The sequence below is a fragment of the Heterodontus francisci genome, chromosome 27 (genome assembly GCF_036365525.1).
Source record: "Heterodontus francisci isolate sHetFra1 chromosome 27, sHetFra1.hap1, whole genome shotgun sequence".
NCBI classification, from domain to species: Eukaryota; Metazoa; Chordata; class Chondrichthyes; order Heterodontiformes; family Heterodontidae; genus Heterodontus; species Heterodontus francisci.
Window position 1 is genome coordinate 40,702,535 of NC_090397.1, and position 17,176 is coordinate 40,719,710.

General features: G+C 43.0%; 2 protein-coding genes across 5 annotated transcripts in view; one reads left to right on the forward strand and one right to left on the reverse strand.

The window, feature by feature from the left end:
* LOC137384760 (voltage-dependent calcium channel subunit alpha-2/delta-1) overlaps positions 1 to 17,176 on the forward strand; it is an 891,951-nt gene that overhangs the window by 38,120 nt on the left and 836,655 nt on the right. The window lies entirely within an intron of this gene.
* Positions 1 to 17,176, reverse strand: part of mapk11 (mitogen-activated protein kinase 11) — a 50,531-nt gene that overhangs the window by 27,479 nt on the left and 5,876 nt on the right. For both annotated transcript variants that reach the window (XM_068059191.1, XM_068059190.1), the window contains exons 2-3: positions 6,751 to 6,880; positions 1,249 to 1,307 (exon numbers count right to left, since the gene is read on the reverse strand). In XM_068059191.1, the coding sequence (XP_067915292.1) occupies positions 1,249 to 1,307; positions 6,751 to 6,880 (189 nt within the window). The remainder of the gene's footprint in view (positions 1 to 1,248; positions 1,308 to 6,750; positions 6,881 to 17,176) is intronic.

A 17,176-nucleotide genomic window follows, 5' to 3' on the forward strand; every position in this document is an offset into this window, starting at 1 on the left:
GCTTTTGTCATAGTAGGGCTGGAGAATGAGGGGGAGCAGCAAAGAAGACAGAGGAGAGTGGGAGCAGCAGGGAGAGGAGGACACTGCACTAGAAGCCATATCTACATCAGGTCTTCAGGGAGCACTTTTCACACCTTAACTTCAATAAGGAGCAATGTGACAGATGCCTTTGCTTTGCCAATGAGAGCATCATTGTGATACAAATCATTTGAACATTGCCTAAATTATATACCGAGTGTTATGCAGATTTTTGAGACAAAATTAACTAATCGTAGTGAAACTAATTAGCTACATCTCCTCTATAGTAAAGTACAAGTCCAGGTTTGTCTGTAAACCCTGGCTGCTTTTGCTGGTATGAATTATCAAAGCTCTTTTACCTGGCTCTGGCTTTTGGCCAAGGACACCAATCCCAGGGGTAGATCTCATCATTCACCAACTCAGAGCTATTCCTGGTCAGAATAAACTGATATTCAAACTCCCCTCTCCAATTCCACACTGGTGGTTATTAATTATAAAATGTGATGCACTGAAATTGTGCCTAACATTGAACAGTAGAAGTTTACAGAATAGAAAGAGGTCATTCAGCCCATTATGTCCAAACAGTTAAAATGAACGCTCAATGTTATATACATCTTATAATATTTTAAAAATTGCAGCACTTTCATGAGCTGCCAGACCAGATTTTTTTTTTAAAAGTAGCATTTGTTTTCCAAAAAGACACATGTTGCAACAGCATTTAACCACAAAACCCTGACTGCTCAAATGACCACTGATTGCTCCATTTCTACTCTAGCCAGGAGACTGAGCTGTTGACCACTTTGTGACCACCATTAGTGGTGCTCTCTTAACATGCAGCTGGAGGAAGTGTGATTCAAGCAAGGAAACGCAGACAGTGTCAGTTCTTCATCCTTCTCCTAGCTTGACCAATACATCACATAGTATAGGATTTTACCAAGCAATTCTGAGGATGTAATGAACCACAACCAAAAAAACTAAGCAAGTGATGTCTTATTCATAAGTCACAAAACAAGTCCAAATTTATCCCCAAACCTGCAGCAGTCTTTTGCTGCTATAAACTGTTTAAGTCCTCTTGTTCAGAATCACTTGTGGGCCATTCTCAGGGGTAAGTCTCATTCCGAGGCTGCCCCAGAGGAGAGCAGAGTCTTTCTGATATAAATTGGTGAGCAACGAATACCAAACAGAAGAAATCTTCACCATAGTCTGTATCTTAAATTCTATTCAACTTACACTTCACGGAAGTTCTCCAGTGTAACTGCAGGTGTAAAGACATCTAACAATCCAATTACCTAAAAGAAATCAACAGAGTAATACAGTTTATGGGATGACCTTTTAGATTTTACACAGCTTCCATATTTAAGAATGGTAAAATTATTACAGACCCATTTGGGAGACAATGGACAGCCACCAATTAAAGACTTAATAAAGTAGCCATTAATCCTCCAATGCAGCCATCTAATACTTTTGTGACTATTTTAAGCACCTGTTAAAATTTTCTAAGATTGTGGTATGTAAGTCTTTAATAAAATGTTAAAAATGATAAGAAAATCTACATTCATTGAATTGTATTTCTCTCCTTAAAGGTTATTATAATTTAACTCTGCCAAAACCAAATAATATGGTATTTCCTTCTTATGAGACTAAGTAGTCATGTGAGTCACATATTCAGAACGAATTAATTAGCTGCAAGCCATCAGTCCAAAAACTTATCAGTAAGGTTTAGGAAATGGACAGGAAGGAAAACCTATTTCTGTAAATTAAATTAATAAATGTTCTTCAAAGACTAAAGATGAATATTTTTTTCTGACATTCTTCTCTCCTAAGGGCAGCAAGTCAGTCTTGGTTCGAGTTCCATTGCAAAGGCTCTCCAAATGACCTGTCTTCAGATATGCGCCTGGGCAGCATCAGTCAAGGGCCCCTCCAGTCTTCAAGAGTCATTCACCCTTCCAGCAGGAATCAGTGATGGTAATCAGATGTGGGTTGATTTGCTAGGCACACTGAGACCAATTGCAGCTCTCTGACCATTAATTTGTTATAGATCAAGCTACTCAGCAATAGGATATTCTTGGTTTGTATGCTATAATGTCATATCACATGGTACACTTGCCCATTAAACTGTTTCCTAATGTCCTGATGGCACTGATTGCCTTGGAGATCTAAGGTTCCATGGGTAACAGGCAGCCATTAATTCACTTGTACTTCTTTCCCCCAAAATATACTTTATTCATAAAAATCTGGAAAAAATACATTTCAAAACAGCACCAAGTTGACATTCCAAAAAGTGCAAAAGAAATCAGTTTTCTTCAATACAGGAGTGAGTTGCCTCACAACCCTTCCATTCCATTTTACATGCCATGTACATTTTACAGCAAACTCATATTTGGTGTATACAGCCCGTGGGGTTTCCCATGGGTCCAGCCCCTCAGTTCACTTTGGTGGGAGAACCTTACAATGTGGTCTTTCCCCATTGAGTCTTTGCAGCGGCTGTCCCAAGCTTTAGTGCGTCTCTCAGCACGTAGTCCTGGACCTCGGAATGTGCCAGTCTGCAACACTCGGTTGTGGACAACTCTTTGCGCTGGAAGACCAGCAAGTTTCGGGCAGACCAAAGAGCGTCTTTCACCGAATTGATGGTCCTCCAGCAGCAGTTGATGTTTATCTCGGTGTGCGTTCCTGGCAACAGCCCGTAGAGCACAGACTCATGTGTTTCAGAGCTACTTGGGATGAACCACTGCATCTCTTTCCACACCTGCTTTGGAAAGACACATTCCAGAAGGAGGTGGGCAACTGTCTCTTCCCCACCACAGCCACCTCGAGGACAGCATGCGGAGGGGGCGAGACTCCGGGCATGCAGGAAGGTTCTGACTGGGAGGGCCCTTCTCACCACCAGCCAAGCTACGTCTTGGTACTTGGTTGAAAGTTCTGGTGATGAGGCATTCTGCCAAATGACTTTGGCAGTCTGCTCGGGGAACCATCCGACCGGATCCACCATCTCCTTTTCCCGTAGGGCCTTGAGGCCATTCCGTGCAGACCACTGCCTGATGGACTGGTGGTCAAAGGTGTTTTCCCACAGAAACTTTCCCACGAAGGATAGGTGGTACGGCATGGTCCAATTGGATGGAGCATTCCGCGGCAATGTGACAGGACCCATCCTTCGCAACACCGGGGACAGAGATAACCTCAGCACGTAGTGACACTTGGTGTTTGCATACCGGGGCTCTATGCACAGCTTAATGCAGCTGCACATGAAAGTGGTCATCAGGATGAGGGCGACGTTGGGTACATTTTTCCCGCCCTTATCCAGAGGTTTGAACATCGTGTCCCTCTGGACCCGGACCATTTTGGATCCCCAGATGAAGTGGTAAATGGGTGACCGCCATGGCACAGGAATGGGGTATGGGTCAGATCTGTGCCACATACAGCAATAACGTGAGCGCCTCGCACCTAATGACCAGGTTCTTACCCATAATGGAGAGAGATCGCTGCTCTCAGATGCTCAGTTTATGGTGTACCCTGGTTACTCGCTCCTTCCAGGTTTTGGAGCACACCCCGGCCCTTCCGAACCATATCCCCAGCACCTTCAGGTAGTCTGACCTGACGGTGAAGGGGACAAAGGATCGGTTGGCCCAGTTCCCAAAGAACATGGCCTCACTCTTGCCGTGGTTAACTTTGGCTCCCGAGGCCAGTTCGAACTGGTCGCAGATGCTCATCAGTCTGCGAACAGACAACGGATCCGAACGGAAGACAGCGACGTCGTCCTTGTACAGGGAGGTTTTTACCTGAGTGCCTCCACTGCCTGGGATTGTCACCCCTCTTATGCTCTCATCCTTCCTAATGGACTCAGCAAAAGGTTCGATACAGCAAACAAACAAGACAGGGCAGAGAGGACAGCCCTGTCTGACTGCAGATTGGATTGGGAAAGTTTCTGATTCCCACCCATTGATTGAGACTGTGCACTTGTACTTTAACAATGAGTGTCAATAAGCAATGAGAAACAACACAGCTGGGTCTGATCCTAACCTTACCTCGCAGCCATGTATCAACTGTTGACGAAGGGCACATTTTAAAGTGATCAGGAATGGGAACTCTAACTCTTTTTTTCCTTTCCTAACCCAGCTTTTGTGCTCTTAACGCTTCTCTGTCTGAGAGCAGCTAAGCCAGCACAAACTAAGTATGAAACCTGGGGCTTCTCTGTTCTGTGTGCCTCAGAGATGGCACCTGTACCTCAGTCACTAGATGAACGAGTCTAGTATTTTGTGTGCTGTTAAGTATATTGGAAGGATATTATCTCTCCTTTGTTGTTCATACATGTCTGGAATGGAATTAGGCATGTGACTAGATTTTGTCAATGACTCTTCTGACATTCAAGGTCATTCTAGAAGTATAAAATCATGTTATTAATGTTATTATTCATTATTTGAAAGACTAAAGGGTTAAAGATAACAGTCTAGAAATTACTGTTGATTTGGTATTAAAGGGTTAACTGAGCATTACTGTTGAATTCTGCAGGTTTATAAAGAAAGTTGGTTAACACGTTTTATTATTTTCAACGCTTTAACACCTGCACAGTGGCCCATCCAGTGGGAAGCCACATTAATTAATGCAAAGAAGCACTGTTAAATACAACAATGAGCCAGTCAATTCCTGAAATCTAACAAGGAACACTCTGAACAGCTGTCAACACAGCAATCTTGTGGAAAAATTCAGCCATAGAGAGAAAAGACAGATTCACGATGAAACTATGAAAACTTAACCTGAAGGAGTGAGGCAGAGGAGGGAGACACGGGCAGAATTTTCCCAGCTCCCGGGTAGCAGGAGTGGAGGTGGCAAGGCGGGGGGTGGTGGTGGATGGGTGGAGTGGGGGGAGGGGAGGCTGGGAAAATAGTGCGGGGCCACGTTGGGACAGCTCCCCGACGCATTCCCACCGTCTAGGAAGTTTCTCAGCAGACGGCAGAGACCTAGATTGGCTGCCCACACTGCAGAAGCAGGCAGCCAATCAGCATATTTAATGCCCCATTTAGGGGCAATTTAGATGGCCCGCTGGCATTTTGCCAGCGGTACAGCAGCTTCTCCACCACCCGCCGAGCTGCGTGGGAGGCTGCCAGCTCCATGGAGACGGTCTCCCTGCGGCAGTCTGGGCAAAGAGGGGGCTGCGGGCAGGAAAGGCAGTCCCTACTGCCTCAATGAGCCATCTGGAAGGATTTCCCCTCCGATCCACGGGGCCTGCCTGCTAGGCCCCTCTGAATTGTTATTTTAAACTTACCGCTCCAAGGGTGCCTCCAATGATGAGGCCCCCTCTTTATCTCAGACGTGCCTCAGCAGTGCCCTCCGCTCCCAATGGGGCTGCCGAGGCTTCAGAGCTGCTGGACCTCTGGCCTCTGGGTCCAGACCTTTGACGGAACAGCAAGCTTGGAGGTGGCCAATTAAGAGGCTGCCTCCCAGAATATCCTTGCTGGCAGCAGGACCAACGCGTGTGGTTCTGGGACCCTCATTTGGCCCCAATGTCAGGATCCTGAAGCTCATGGGAAAATTCAGCCCACCATCTGAGAAATCTCTCCAGATGTGCACGATGCAGCTGGCAAGGAACAAAGGATATTAAATGTACATATTGTCTGCTCCAGGAGATTGAAGATAAGGAGGGCACATTCTGTCATAGGTGTTGAGACATACCAACCTAGATCTCTGACACTGACCCTGTCAAAATGCCTGTTTTTCACGGCAGCGACAGCTGCCTATCCAGTGAAGAGGCCCAAAAGTGTGGCTGAAGAGGAGGGTGAAGCAGGCTGAATTTTCTGCAAACGTGCATTTACCCGCCCACTCTCCCCTGCCCCATGCACCCCCCTGTAAGTGGGCATATTGCTTAGAGGGCCCAGAAGTTGATCCTGGCCTCAACCCCAGTTGGGCTCCATTTCTTCCCTTTGGCAGATCAGCAAGCTTAGTCTCCTCAGCTGTACCTCCACTAACTCTGTCTGATTCCAGAGGAAAGTGGGAATTTCCAACACAGGAATGACGGATTTGTTTGAGGTGTTCTGATGCTCTGCCCCCACTAAGCCAAAGAGGAACTCTTATGTTAGACGGGGACTGGGCCTATCTGGGCCTTGGCCTAATGTATGGCCCTTCTGGCAGACTCCCACCCATGTGATGGAAGGAATGTGCTGGTAGGGCTGTGGACCAAGGTGTTAGTAAAGGAGGATAAATTTGAGGGCAGCTCTTAGAGGTCGCCGAGCAACCAGTGATAGAATGAAATTGGTACAAGTCTGAAGGACAGCGCTTGCTCACCCACTTGGTAAATATTATATGATATAGGTGGGGCAAATTTCCAACTTTAGTGTTTCACAGAGGGAGTGCACTGGAAAATCAGGTACACAGTGTCCATAATCTCCCGACTGTTATGCATTGATAATCATGGGCACTGTTCACCTCAATTTCCATTAGGCATTTTCAACGTGTTAAGTTCTCCATTGAGATTGCAGTGTCAAAAATTACCCTGAAGACTTTCTAAAGAAGAAAAAAGAACAATAGAGTGGGTGGGAATTGAAGACTGCATCGTCAAATGAACATCAAAGTAATCATAACACAATTTACATTGTTAAAACATCTCATATTTATGTTTTATTTGTAAGAATAAAAGTAACTGAAGAATCACAGTGAAACAAAATCATAAGCATCTATTTGATTGTAATTATAATGTTGCTACATATAGTCAGCAAATTTTGTAATAAAATATTCACTTACATTTTCATGTTTCATGTGCTTTAACAATCTCAGCTCCCTGTATGTCCTCCTTGCATGAATCAGAGACTGAAATGGTCTTGATAGCTTTTTTATAGCTACCTTCTGTCGTGTTCTTGTATCATAGGCAGAGCTAAAGAAATAAAACAGTAGAAACTTAGACTCAGCATACCACTAATACTGTTCTAGCACAAAAGATACTGTGACGTACAAGAAGAAAGATTCCTAGGCAGTTACCTGAAAAGTTCTCACTTGTATCTTATTTAGTTCATTTAGCACGATTGTGATACCCTTTGGAATCTGTATGCGAAAATGGGCATTTCTGTAATTTAGGAGCTCGTCACATTTTTTTGTTCAGTGCACATTCCCAAACAGCAGCCACAGTAATTTGAAATACAGCATTATGTAGGATCATGCAATATATCTTCTGGCACTGTAGAAGAAATAGGATGCCATATTTTTGCCATGAGATTGAAAGGACTTTAAATGGATTTGTGTTGACAATGCTCTCTAGGCCACACTAAGCGAATAGTGCTCCATTTTTGTAACTTACCAACAGCCATTTTACACCACTCCCTCAGTGATCAGTAATTATCACTATGAAACAAACATAAAATAAGCCCCTTAACCCAATTAAGTATTCACCAGAGTAGTTCTGCTAATCAGAAAATGGCACAATGAACAGAAAAAGCTAAAAAAAACAAAACTTATTAGTGCCAGAGGAGGTTTATATTTGGAATTGAGGTCAAGATTTCCAAGTGAAGGACCAAGAGGGGAAGCCTGGGAGGAGAGTGCACAATACTTGAATACAGTCTCCAGAATTAAGCAGAACTGTCACAAAGCCAGTAAAGCATTGTGTAGGTGGTGTACATTGCACACACGATACGCTGGTGGGAATGTTTAGGCTTGTGCATGTTGTTGCACCTGCAGCTCAATTCATCTAGGTAAATGTAGATTGTTCCACCACAATGCTCAACTATACCCTGTTGCTGGTGGACAGGCTTTGGAGAGTCAGGTGGTGAGCCACTCACCACAGAATACTCAGTGTCTAACTTGTTTCAGTTACCACAGCATTTATGTGACTGGTTCCAGTTGAGTTTCTGAACAATGATAATGCCCAGGATGTTGATGGTGGGGGATTTGGTGATGGTAATGCCATTGATTGTCAAGGGGAGGACCATATTGTCATGCAGACCTGCCAAGAATGAGGCATATTAATTTCGTCCTATGAACATCAATTTTAAACTGTTGCTGGAGTGAAGAAATGACTTGTTAAAGAGATCACCAGATATTACGGCTGGAAGGACATTTGCATACTAAGAGATGCTGCTTGTGGAGACAAAGGACTATTCCCTGCTCCAATTAACCCAAATGGATTTTGCTCACCAGACATTGAAGATGTAAGGAAGCGCATTCTAGGGCCTGATAGGATAATACAATCCACAAACGCAGAAGTGGTTAAGCCAGTTAGTTACATGACTGACCTGCTGGCTAACTTGGTTTTTTGAATTGTGCCACACCAAAAGGAACAGAAGGCAGTTTTGCAACTGAAGCTGGAGCAAGGAAGCCCCTCTCCTGGCTGTCTCTCTTGCTTTTTCCCAAGCCACCGAACCCACGGAAGACACATACACCTCAAGAGAGAAAAGATTCCGACATCGAAACAAGTTGAAGCATGAACTGTGCCCCAACGAGTAGCAGGACTTACCAGCAACGAAAGACTCCACATTGAACTCAAAGAACAGTAAATAACTAACAGATATTGCTTCAAACTTTTCCCCTTTTATTCTTTCTACTTTTTCTGTCTCTATCTGCGTGTGTGTTTATCGCATATGCATGCTAGCGTGGTCACGTCGCATATTCGTAGTCGTTAACTGGATTAGAGTTTAAGATTAATAAACTTCCACCTTTCTTGTTTAAATCGAAGGAAACCTGTCTGATTTCTTTGCCTTACAATTGGTGCAGCGAACAAGGATTCACTGAAGGGGGAGCTAAAAAGTGTTTCGAAAATTAGGGTTAGGGTTAAACTAGGCAAAGGCTGAGAGGGTACCCCTATACCCCTTCTCACCTGGTCGTGACAGTATTCATTGGCCAAGCTCTCCTTTGTTGGAGATGGGCATTGCCTAACACTTGTGTGGCACAAATGTTACTTGTCACTTATCAGCCCAAACTTGGATACTGTCTAGGTCTTCCTGCAAATGTACATGGAGGACTGCTTCCTTATCTGACTAATTGCAAATGGAGCTGAATACTATGCAGTCATCAGAGAATGGCCCCACATTAGACCTTATGATGGAGGCAAGGTTATTGATGAAGCAGCTGAAGATACTCGGGCCTTGGACACTGCCCTGAGGAACTCCTGCAGCACTGTCCTGGTGTTGAAATGATTGTCTTCTAACAGCTACAATTATCTTCCTTTGTGCTTGGTATGACTCCAACAACGGACAGTTTCCCCCCAATCCTCATTGACTTCAGTTTTACTAGGGTTCCTTGACGCTACAGTCGGTTGAATGCTGCTTTGATACCAGGGATATTTACTCTCCCCTCACCTCTCAAATATAGACACAAGCTAATTTCAATCAAAGCAGGAATAAGGTCTGAAGCTAAGTGATCATGGCAGAACCCAAACAAAAACATCGATAAACAGGTTATTGGTGGATCCCACTTGATAGCACAGTTGATGACTCCTTCCATAACTTTGCCTATGATTCGAAGTAGGCTAATAAGGTGGTAATTGGTTTGGTTAGATTTGCCCTGCTTTTAGTGTCCAAATTTCTGGGTAGATGCCAGTGTTATACCTTTGGTAGAACTGTTTGATAGTATTCTGGCTAGTTCTGGAGCACAGATCCTCAGCACTATAGCCATGGTGTTATTGGGGCCCATAGCTTATACTGCATTCCGTGTGCTCAATGATGTTACATGCCGTGAATCAATCTGGCTGAAGACTGTAATGGTGGGGAACTCGAGAGGAGGCCAAGAAGGATCATCATCTTGTTATTTCCTTCTGAAGCTAGTAGCAAATGCTTCAGCCTTGCCTTTTGCATGTCTGTGCTGGACTCTGCCATTGTTGAGAAAAGGGACATTCCAGGACCCTCCTATTCATCCCATTAGTCACCTAACTGGCCACCATCATTCATGGTTCAATGTGGCAGGGTTGTAGAGATTTGACTGGATTCAGAGCCAGCTGCAATTGCTCAGGCCCCGACCAGCAAGTTGGATCAGGATGCCTGTCTGGTGCCCACAACTCGGTGCTTCCAGTTATGCCGCAAATGGCTCTGGCCTTAAGCCGACACAGACAGGTGTTCCATCAAATTACTGCCTGTTTAGGGCAGAAGCCAGATTTCTCCTTCTTGATTTTGGGTCAATTGTGTCACCTTTTAGAGAGTTAAATAAAAGTAATGATCCCAGATGTGAAAGTGTGCAGTCTGCACATGAGCTTGACATATGTAAAGGTCAGATTTTTTTCCGTGCATATTCACTGGTGCACCCTGTGAAGAGAGCTGAGAACCACAAGAACTTTCATGACCTGAAGTACAAAGAGAAAAGGGGCAGTGCTATAAAAGGAAATCAGATATTCAGCCATCTGGTAATGGAGGTTCCTGTTTAATGAAACCTCAGTCGAGTAAACAAAGCTGCAATGCCATTCTGTTGCCCACAAGGGCTAATACAAAACAACGCATCATGCAAAGTGAGCTCCAATATTCCCGTGACAGCAGAAGAGCAGGCTTAGCCATTCTAGCCCCCTCATTTGACATGTTTTTCAGGCTTCCTGTCATTTTGCAGAAAACAGCAACCTTTTTAATAAATGATCATGTAGGCTTGCTGACGTACACAGGGTACTTTCCTACTCAGACTTAGAAATTCTCACTGTGCAATCCTGGGACTGTCTGGACATATTTAACCTACGAGGATTGAAATCCATTGGACAGAGGAGACCATTATTGCGGCCAGGTTCAAATCAAGGTCCGAGAGGTGAATGACCCTTAATATGCTTCTTCCCATTATTACTACCCAATTCAAGGAAAATAATCACAGCTATTATTTGACAACAGAAACCGATGACACCTTCATTTTGTATATTAGGCTTTTTTGTGCTTTATGCTTCTCAGTGTGCATTCATTCAAAACATGTATACTTGGATCCTTGCCAAATATTTTACACTTTTGTTTGTGAACTTGAAACTTGCTTCAATACTCCACTACCCCTAAAACACCAAGTGTTGTAATTTGCAAACATCCTGGACTATGATTTGAGGGCTTCAGAAAGATAGTTTAAGTAAAGCAAAAACAAGAATGCTCTTCTAAATAATGCTGTTGCCTCTCACTATGTTACTGACCTTCATAAGAGTGCTATGGTAAAGCTGAATATCTATTACAAAATATTTCAAACAGATTGGATATTAGCCTCTAGCCACATGCCTTTAAGGAACAAGTAGAAAAAGGCATGTGATGAACCTTTGCCAAAAGCACTGTTCAAATTGTTTCAACCCTGAATAATGCCCATTACCACTTGCCTTGAAATACTTCCTGGTGTTAGTGCAGTATCCTGTATCAGCCTTGCCCTACTTGTTCTGAAAACCATTGCCCAAACTTTATCTTTAGTTTCTCCTTACATTAACAGAAGGAGATAACTGTTCCATTGGGACGGGCTCCATTTGAACCATGCTGGGACCAGTGTCCTGGCGAATCGTATAACTAGGATTGTAGGTAGGACTTTAAACTAACTAGTGGGGGAGAGGGTTCAATTGAAGGGAAGTTTAAAAACTCAAAAAGAAACGAGAGAGCAGAGGTGCAGGGTAGTGAAGAGGAAAACGGTAATCAAAGTGTGACAGGAAGGGGCAGAAAATATAAGCAGAAGAGTGCAGCAGAAATTAGAACCAGAATGAGTAATAATGGCAAAAAGTCAAAGCTCTTTATCTGAATGCATGCAGCATTTGTAACAAGACAGATGAGTTGACTGCACAAACAGAAATTAATGAGTATGACTTGATAGCTATTACAGAGACATGGTTGCAGAGTGACCAAGACTGGGAACTCAACATTCAAGGATATTCAATGTTCCGGAAAAAGAGGCAAAAAGGAAAAGGAGATGGGGTAGCTTTTTTAATAAAGGAAGGTATCAGTGCAGTGGTGAGTAATGATATAGGTTCAATAGATCGTGATGTGGAATCAGTTTGGGTGGAAATAAGGAATAGCAATGGGAGTCGTCTATAGGCCCCCGAAGAGTTGCCTCACTGTAGGACAAAGTATAAATCGGGAAATAATGGAGGCGCGTAAGAAGGGCGCTACAATTGTCATGGGTGATTTTAATCTGCATATTGGCTGGACAAATCAGATTGGCAGAGGTAACATGGAAGATGAATTTGTAGAGTTCATCAGGGATTGTTACTCAGAGCAATACATTGCAGAACCTACCAGGGAACAGGCTATTTTAGATCTAGTAATGTGTAATGAGGTAGAATTAATAAGAGATATTGTAGTTAAGGATCCTCTAGGGGGTAGTGATCACAAATGGTAGAATTTCAAATTCAGTTTAAGGGCGAGCAACTCGGGTCTCAAACCAGTGTCCTCAACTTAAACAAGGGCAATTACAGAGGTCTGAAGAAAGAGTTGTCTAAAGTGGGCTGGGAAAATAGACTAAGAGGAAGGTCGGTGGATGAGCAGTGGCAGACATTTAAGCAGATATTTCATAATGCTCAGCAAAAATTTATCCCGGTCAAAAAGAAGGACACGATGAGAAGGAAGAACCACCCGTGGTTAACAAAGCTGGTCAAGGAGAGTATCCAATCAAAAACTAAGGCGGCGAAAACTAGCGGTAGGCCAGAGGATTGGGAATTTTTTCGGAACCAGCAACGGATGACTAAAAAGCTAATAAAGAGGGATTATGAAAGTAAATTGGCTAGAAATATAAAAACAAACAGCAAGAGCTTCTACGGGTATATAAAAAGAAAGAGAATAGCTAAAATGAGCATGGGGCCCTTGGAGGATGAGACTGGAGAATTGATAATGGGGAACAGGGAAATGGTAGATAATTTAAACCAATATTTTCCATCGGTCTTCAAGGTGAAGGACAATATAAACATCCCACAGATATTAGATATGCAAGGAGCTAATGGGAGGAAAGATCTTGTAACAGTCTCTATCATGAGGGACAAAGTATTTGACAAACTAATGGGACTAAAGGCAGACAAGTTGCTAGGACCTGATGGCCTACATTCAAGGGTTTTAAAGGAAGTGGCTGCAGAGATAGTGGAGGCATTGGTTGAAATATTCCAGAACTCTCTGGATTCCGGGAGGGTCCCAGCAGATTGGAAAACCGCTAATGTGTACGCCCCTGTTCAAGAAGGGAGGGAGACAAAAAGCAGGAAACTATAGGCCAATCAGCCTAACATCGGTTGTTTGGAAAATGTTAGAGTCCATCATTAAGGAAGAAATAGCAGGACATTTAGAAACGCTTAACGTGATCAAACATAGTCAACATGGTTTTGTGAAAGGGAAATCATGTTTGACAAATTTTCTACAGTTCTTTGAGGATATAACAAGCAGAGCTGATAAAGGGGAACGGGTAGATGTAGTGTATTTAGATTTCCAGAAGGCATTTGATAAGGTGCCACATAAAAGATTATTGCACAAGATAGGAGCTCACGGTATTGGGGGTAATGTATCAGCATGGATTGATTAACTCACAGAAGACAGAGAGTCGGGATTAATGGGTCTTTTTCAGGTTGGAAAGACGTAACTAGTGGAGTGCCACAAGGATCAGTCCTCGGCCTCAATTATTTACTATCTATATTAATGACTTGGAGGAGGGGGCAGAGCGTAATATATCCAAATTTGCTGATGATACAAAAATAGGTGGGAAGGCAAGTTGTGATGAGGACAGAATCTGCAAGGGGATATAGGTCGGTTGAGTGAGTGGGCAAAAACTTGGCAGATGGAGTTTAATGTAGGGAAGTGTGAGGTCATGGACTTTGGTAGGAAGAATCAAAAGGCAGACTATTACTTAAATGGAGAGAGACTTCAAGAAAGTGCAGCACAGAGGAATCTGGGTGTTCTTGTGCATGAAACACAAAACGTTAGCATGCAGGTGCAGCAAGTAATTAAGAAGGCAAATGGAATTTTGACCTTTATTGCTTGGGCGTTGGAGTTTAAAAATAGGGAAGTCTTGTTACAACTGTACAGGGTATTGTTGAGGCCGCACCTGGAGTACTGTGTACAGTTTTGGTCCCCATATTTAAGAAAGGATATACTGGCATTGGAGGCAGTTCAAAAGAGATTCACTAGGCTGATTCCTGGGATGAAGGGGTTGACTTATCAAGAACGGCTAAACAGGTTAGGCCTTTATTCATTTGAGTTTAGAAGAATGGGGTGATCTTATTGAAACGTACAAGATTTTGAGGGGGCTTGACAGGGTAGATGTCTCGAACCAGGGGACATAGTTACAGAATAAGGGGACACTCATTTAAAACTGAGATGTGAAGGAATTTCTTCTCTCAGAGGGTAGTGAATGTCTGGAATTCTCTACCCCAGAGAGTTGTGGAGGCTAGATCACTGAAAGTATTTAACGAGGAGGTAGATAGATTCATGAAATATCAGGGAGTTGAGGGCTATGAGGAGCTGGCACGAAAGAGGAGTTGAGGTCTGGGGCAGATCAGCCATGAATGGCAGGGCAGGCTTGAGGGGCTGAATGGCCTACTCCTGCTCCTATTCCTTATTTTCTTATCCCTGCACATGCATTTTTAACTGAAAGTTGCAATGCAAGAGAATGCAGGAGAAATGCATCTTTTCCAAGGTAGGGTGACTTTTGAATGCACACTAGCATTCCTATTGTTAATCAGTGGAAGGATACTGATATAAACTCCCTTCCATGGCCTAACCATCTGACCATAGATTTGAAGAGGCAAATATTCAATTCACTGATGACTCTTGTCATCTGAGAGTAAAACTTCCTTTGCTCACTACGTTAATGCTGCTGTAAATGTGCTTGTGAAGATTTCTAGCAAAATTGCAGACTCATTCTAAAAAGAAAAAATGTAAAATAGCAGAGGATAGCTTCACCAATGCAAGTACAATGTAGCTGCACATAGAAATCAAAGCAATTCTCACCTGTGGGTTTCTATGATTCTGAATAAAGGGATACAGGCTGCCCCATCCGTCAGTGCTATCACAGCTGATGGATTATCCATGAAGATGTTGGAAAATTTCACAGAGGCCTAAACAAAATACAAAACGGTACTGCATCCAAAACACATAGGGGTAGCCCTGTAAACCTGAGCCTTCCTTTGGCGAGAAAAAAAATGACTCACAGGGTGGATACTCTCCAAATTCCAATTACCCCTTTTTGTTTAAAATTGCCGAATTTATGTACATCAATATGTCAGCATATTTAACTTATGGCATGATTGAGGCATTTCAGCATTCATGGAGGGAGCAGCAGAATTGACCAACTCGGGCGCGGCCAAGGGCCAGTAAGAGAGTCCAGCAGTGGCCCACAGTTTAAATGCTCCTCCTGGTTCCGCAATAAAAGTGAAAGAAACCTGAAAACTTAAATTTGAATTCGTAGCCCTCACGTGGTCCCTTTAAGGCCAGCTGGTTCACCCGCTGAGCCCCTGAAAGAACTGACCACCACAGGCTTGGGAATTGTATTGGTCATTTGTAGTTCAGTTTCACAAAGGGGCCTGAAATGGATGATAGACCGTGATTTGCATATGCAACAGGCTGAAGGCAAGTTTCAGGCATACACGCTGGATACTTACGGAAGAGCAGTAACCAATATGGTGGGCGGTGTACTTCCAGCGCAGAATGAGAATCGGCATATTGCCGGTCATATTGGGCGCTTAGGCAGCCATTTTACTTCACCCAATTTCTAGAACAAGTTTGTTTTGCTCTACTCTCTAGCCCAGTACACCAGTCCTCCAATAGTGCCACCATACTGTCCATGTTCAGTAGAATTCGTGTAATGGGTGCCTTCCATTCTATCTTAGATGATGATTTGTACAAGATTATGTCACCTCATTAATTTCATATTTTCTAATGATCAAAGGGGATAAGTTATTTAGTATTTTCTTTTTAAAAATCTTCTGGTGCTACATATTTGCATCATGCATAACATGCTCCCATAAATCTGCTAAGGTACTTCATAATAACCACGAGAAAATACGCAAGACTAATGCAGAGTAATAGCTGAAGTCACCAAACATAGTGTGGGGCACCTACATCCGGCCTCTTTGCAGCATCAGTTCCCAGTGATCTTTCAAACATGTTTGCTCGAATACCCCCAAAATTTATCCTCAGATTTTAGTTTGCATGCTCTGACACTGAGGTTTTCCTTCTGATAAATTAAGTGGTATTTATGAGTATCAATTGACCATAGGGTCAATGATGACTAATATCACTAGGGGTTTGTCAAATTTCCACTAACATTTGCGACTGACATATTGAAACATTTAATGGGGGTTCAACTGATGATACGTTGCCAATGTTAGGTTTAGAGAGGTTCTGACTATCAATGCTATGGACATGTGGTAAATTCAGCAAAATAGTGCTGTGGTGGACTGAGTTGCAACAAAGCAAATTTCTTGGTCCCTCTAAGAGCTTCCTCAAAATGCTGTTCAAACACATGACTGAAGTCATGACCAAATACAACAGGAAGCTGACTGCTTCCTTGAGGGTACCAGCTATTTTGAAAGTTATTGAGAATCATAATAGTGCAGAGTAAAGGCCCATGAAAAGTTAGACTTCTGTCTTTTGGTACTTCAACGAAAACAATGACGTTGCATGGGGAGATGTGCAACAGCAGCCTTGGCCTACATCTTTCTTTAGTATTCATTCTGTCTTTGCCAAAGGCACTGCTGACATTGGAAAATTTCTTGCATTCTGCAGCACTCAACGTTACTGACACCAGCACCAGCAATCCTCGATGGTGATCTAACAAGTCCAGGTGCCCACAGTAGCTAAATGCACATCTCCCAACAGCCTATGTCCCTTCTATACATAGTGATATTGGGCACAGTCAGTGTCATTTGACAGAATTTCAGAGCTGGCTGGCCTATTGCTGCTGCAACTTTTACTTCAGCTTTTATAAACCATGCTCTTTAGTCCCAGAACAGAACTGCCTTAATCCTGATGAATGGAACTCACCCAAAACATTAATTTATCTTTTCTCTATCAGATGCTGATAGAAATGCAACACACTTGCAGCTTTTACTTCTAGTTCTTTGTAAGTTCACCTGACATTGAACGCCAGCCTTTGCAATGTTTCCCTTATGCATTTCTAGTCAGTTTTTAAAATTAAAAACACATGTGTTATGATGTGAAGTTTTAACATAATAGTTTTAAACAATATATGATATAGCACAATACTCGGAACACCCTGGTATTGGCCTATAATTTGCTGTCAAAATAACTATGTGCAAATCCTACAGCAAACTCAG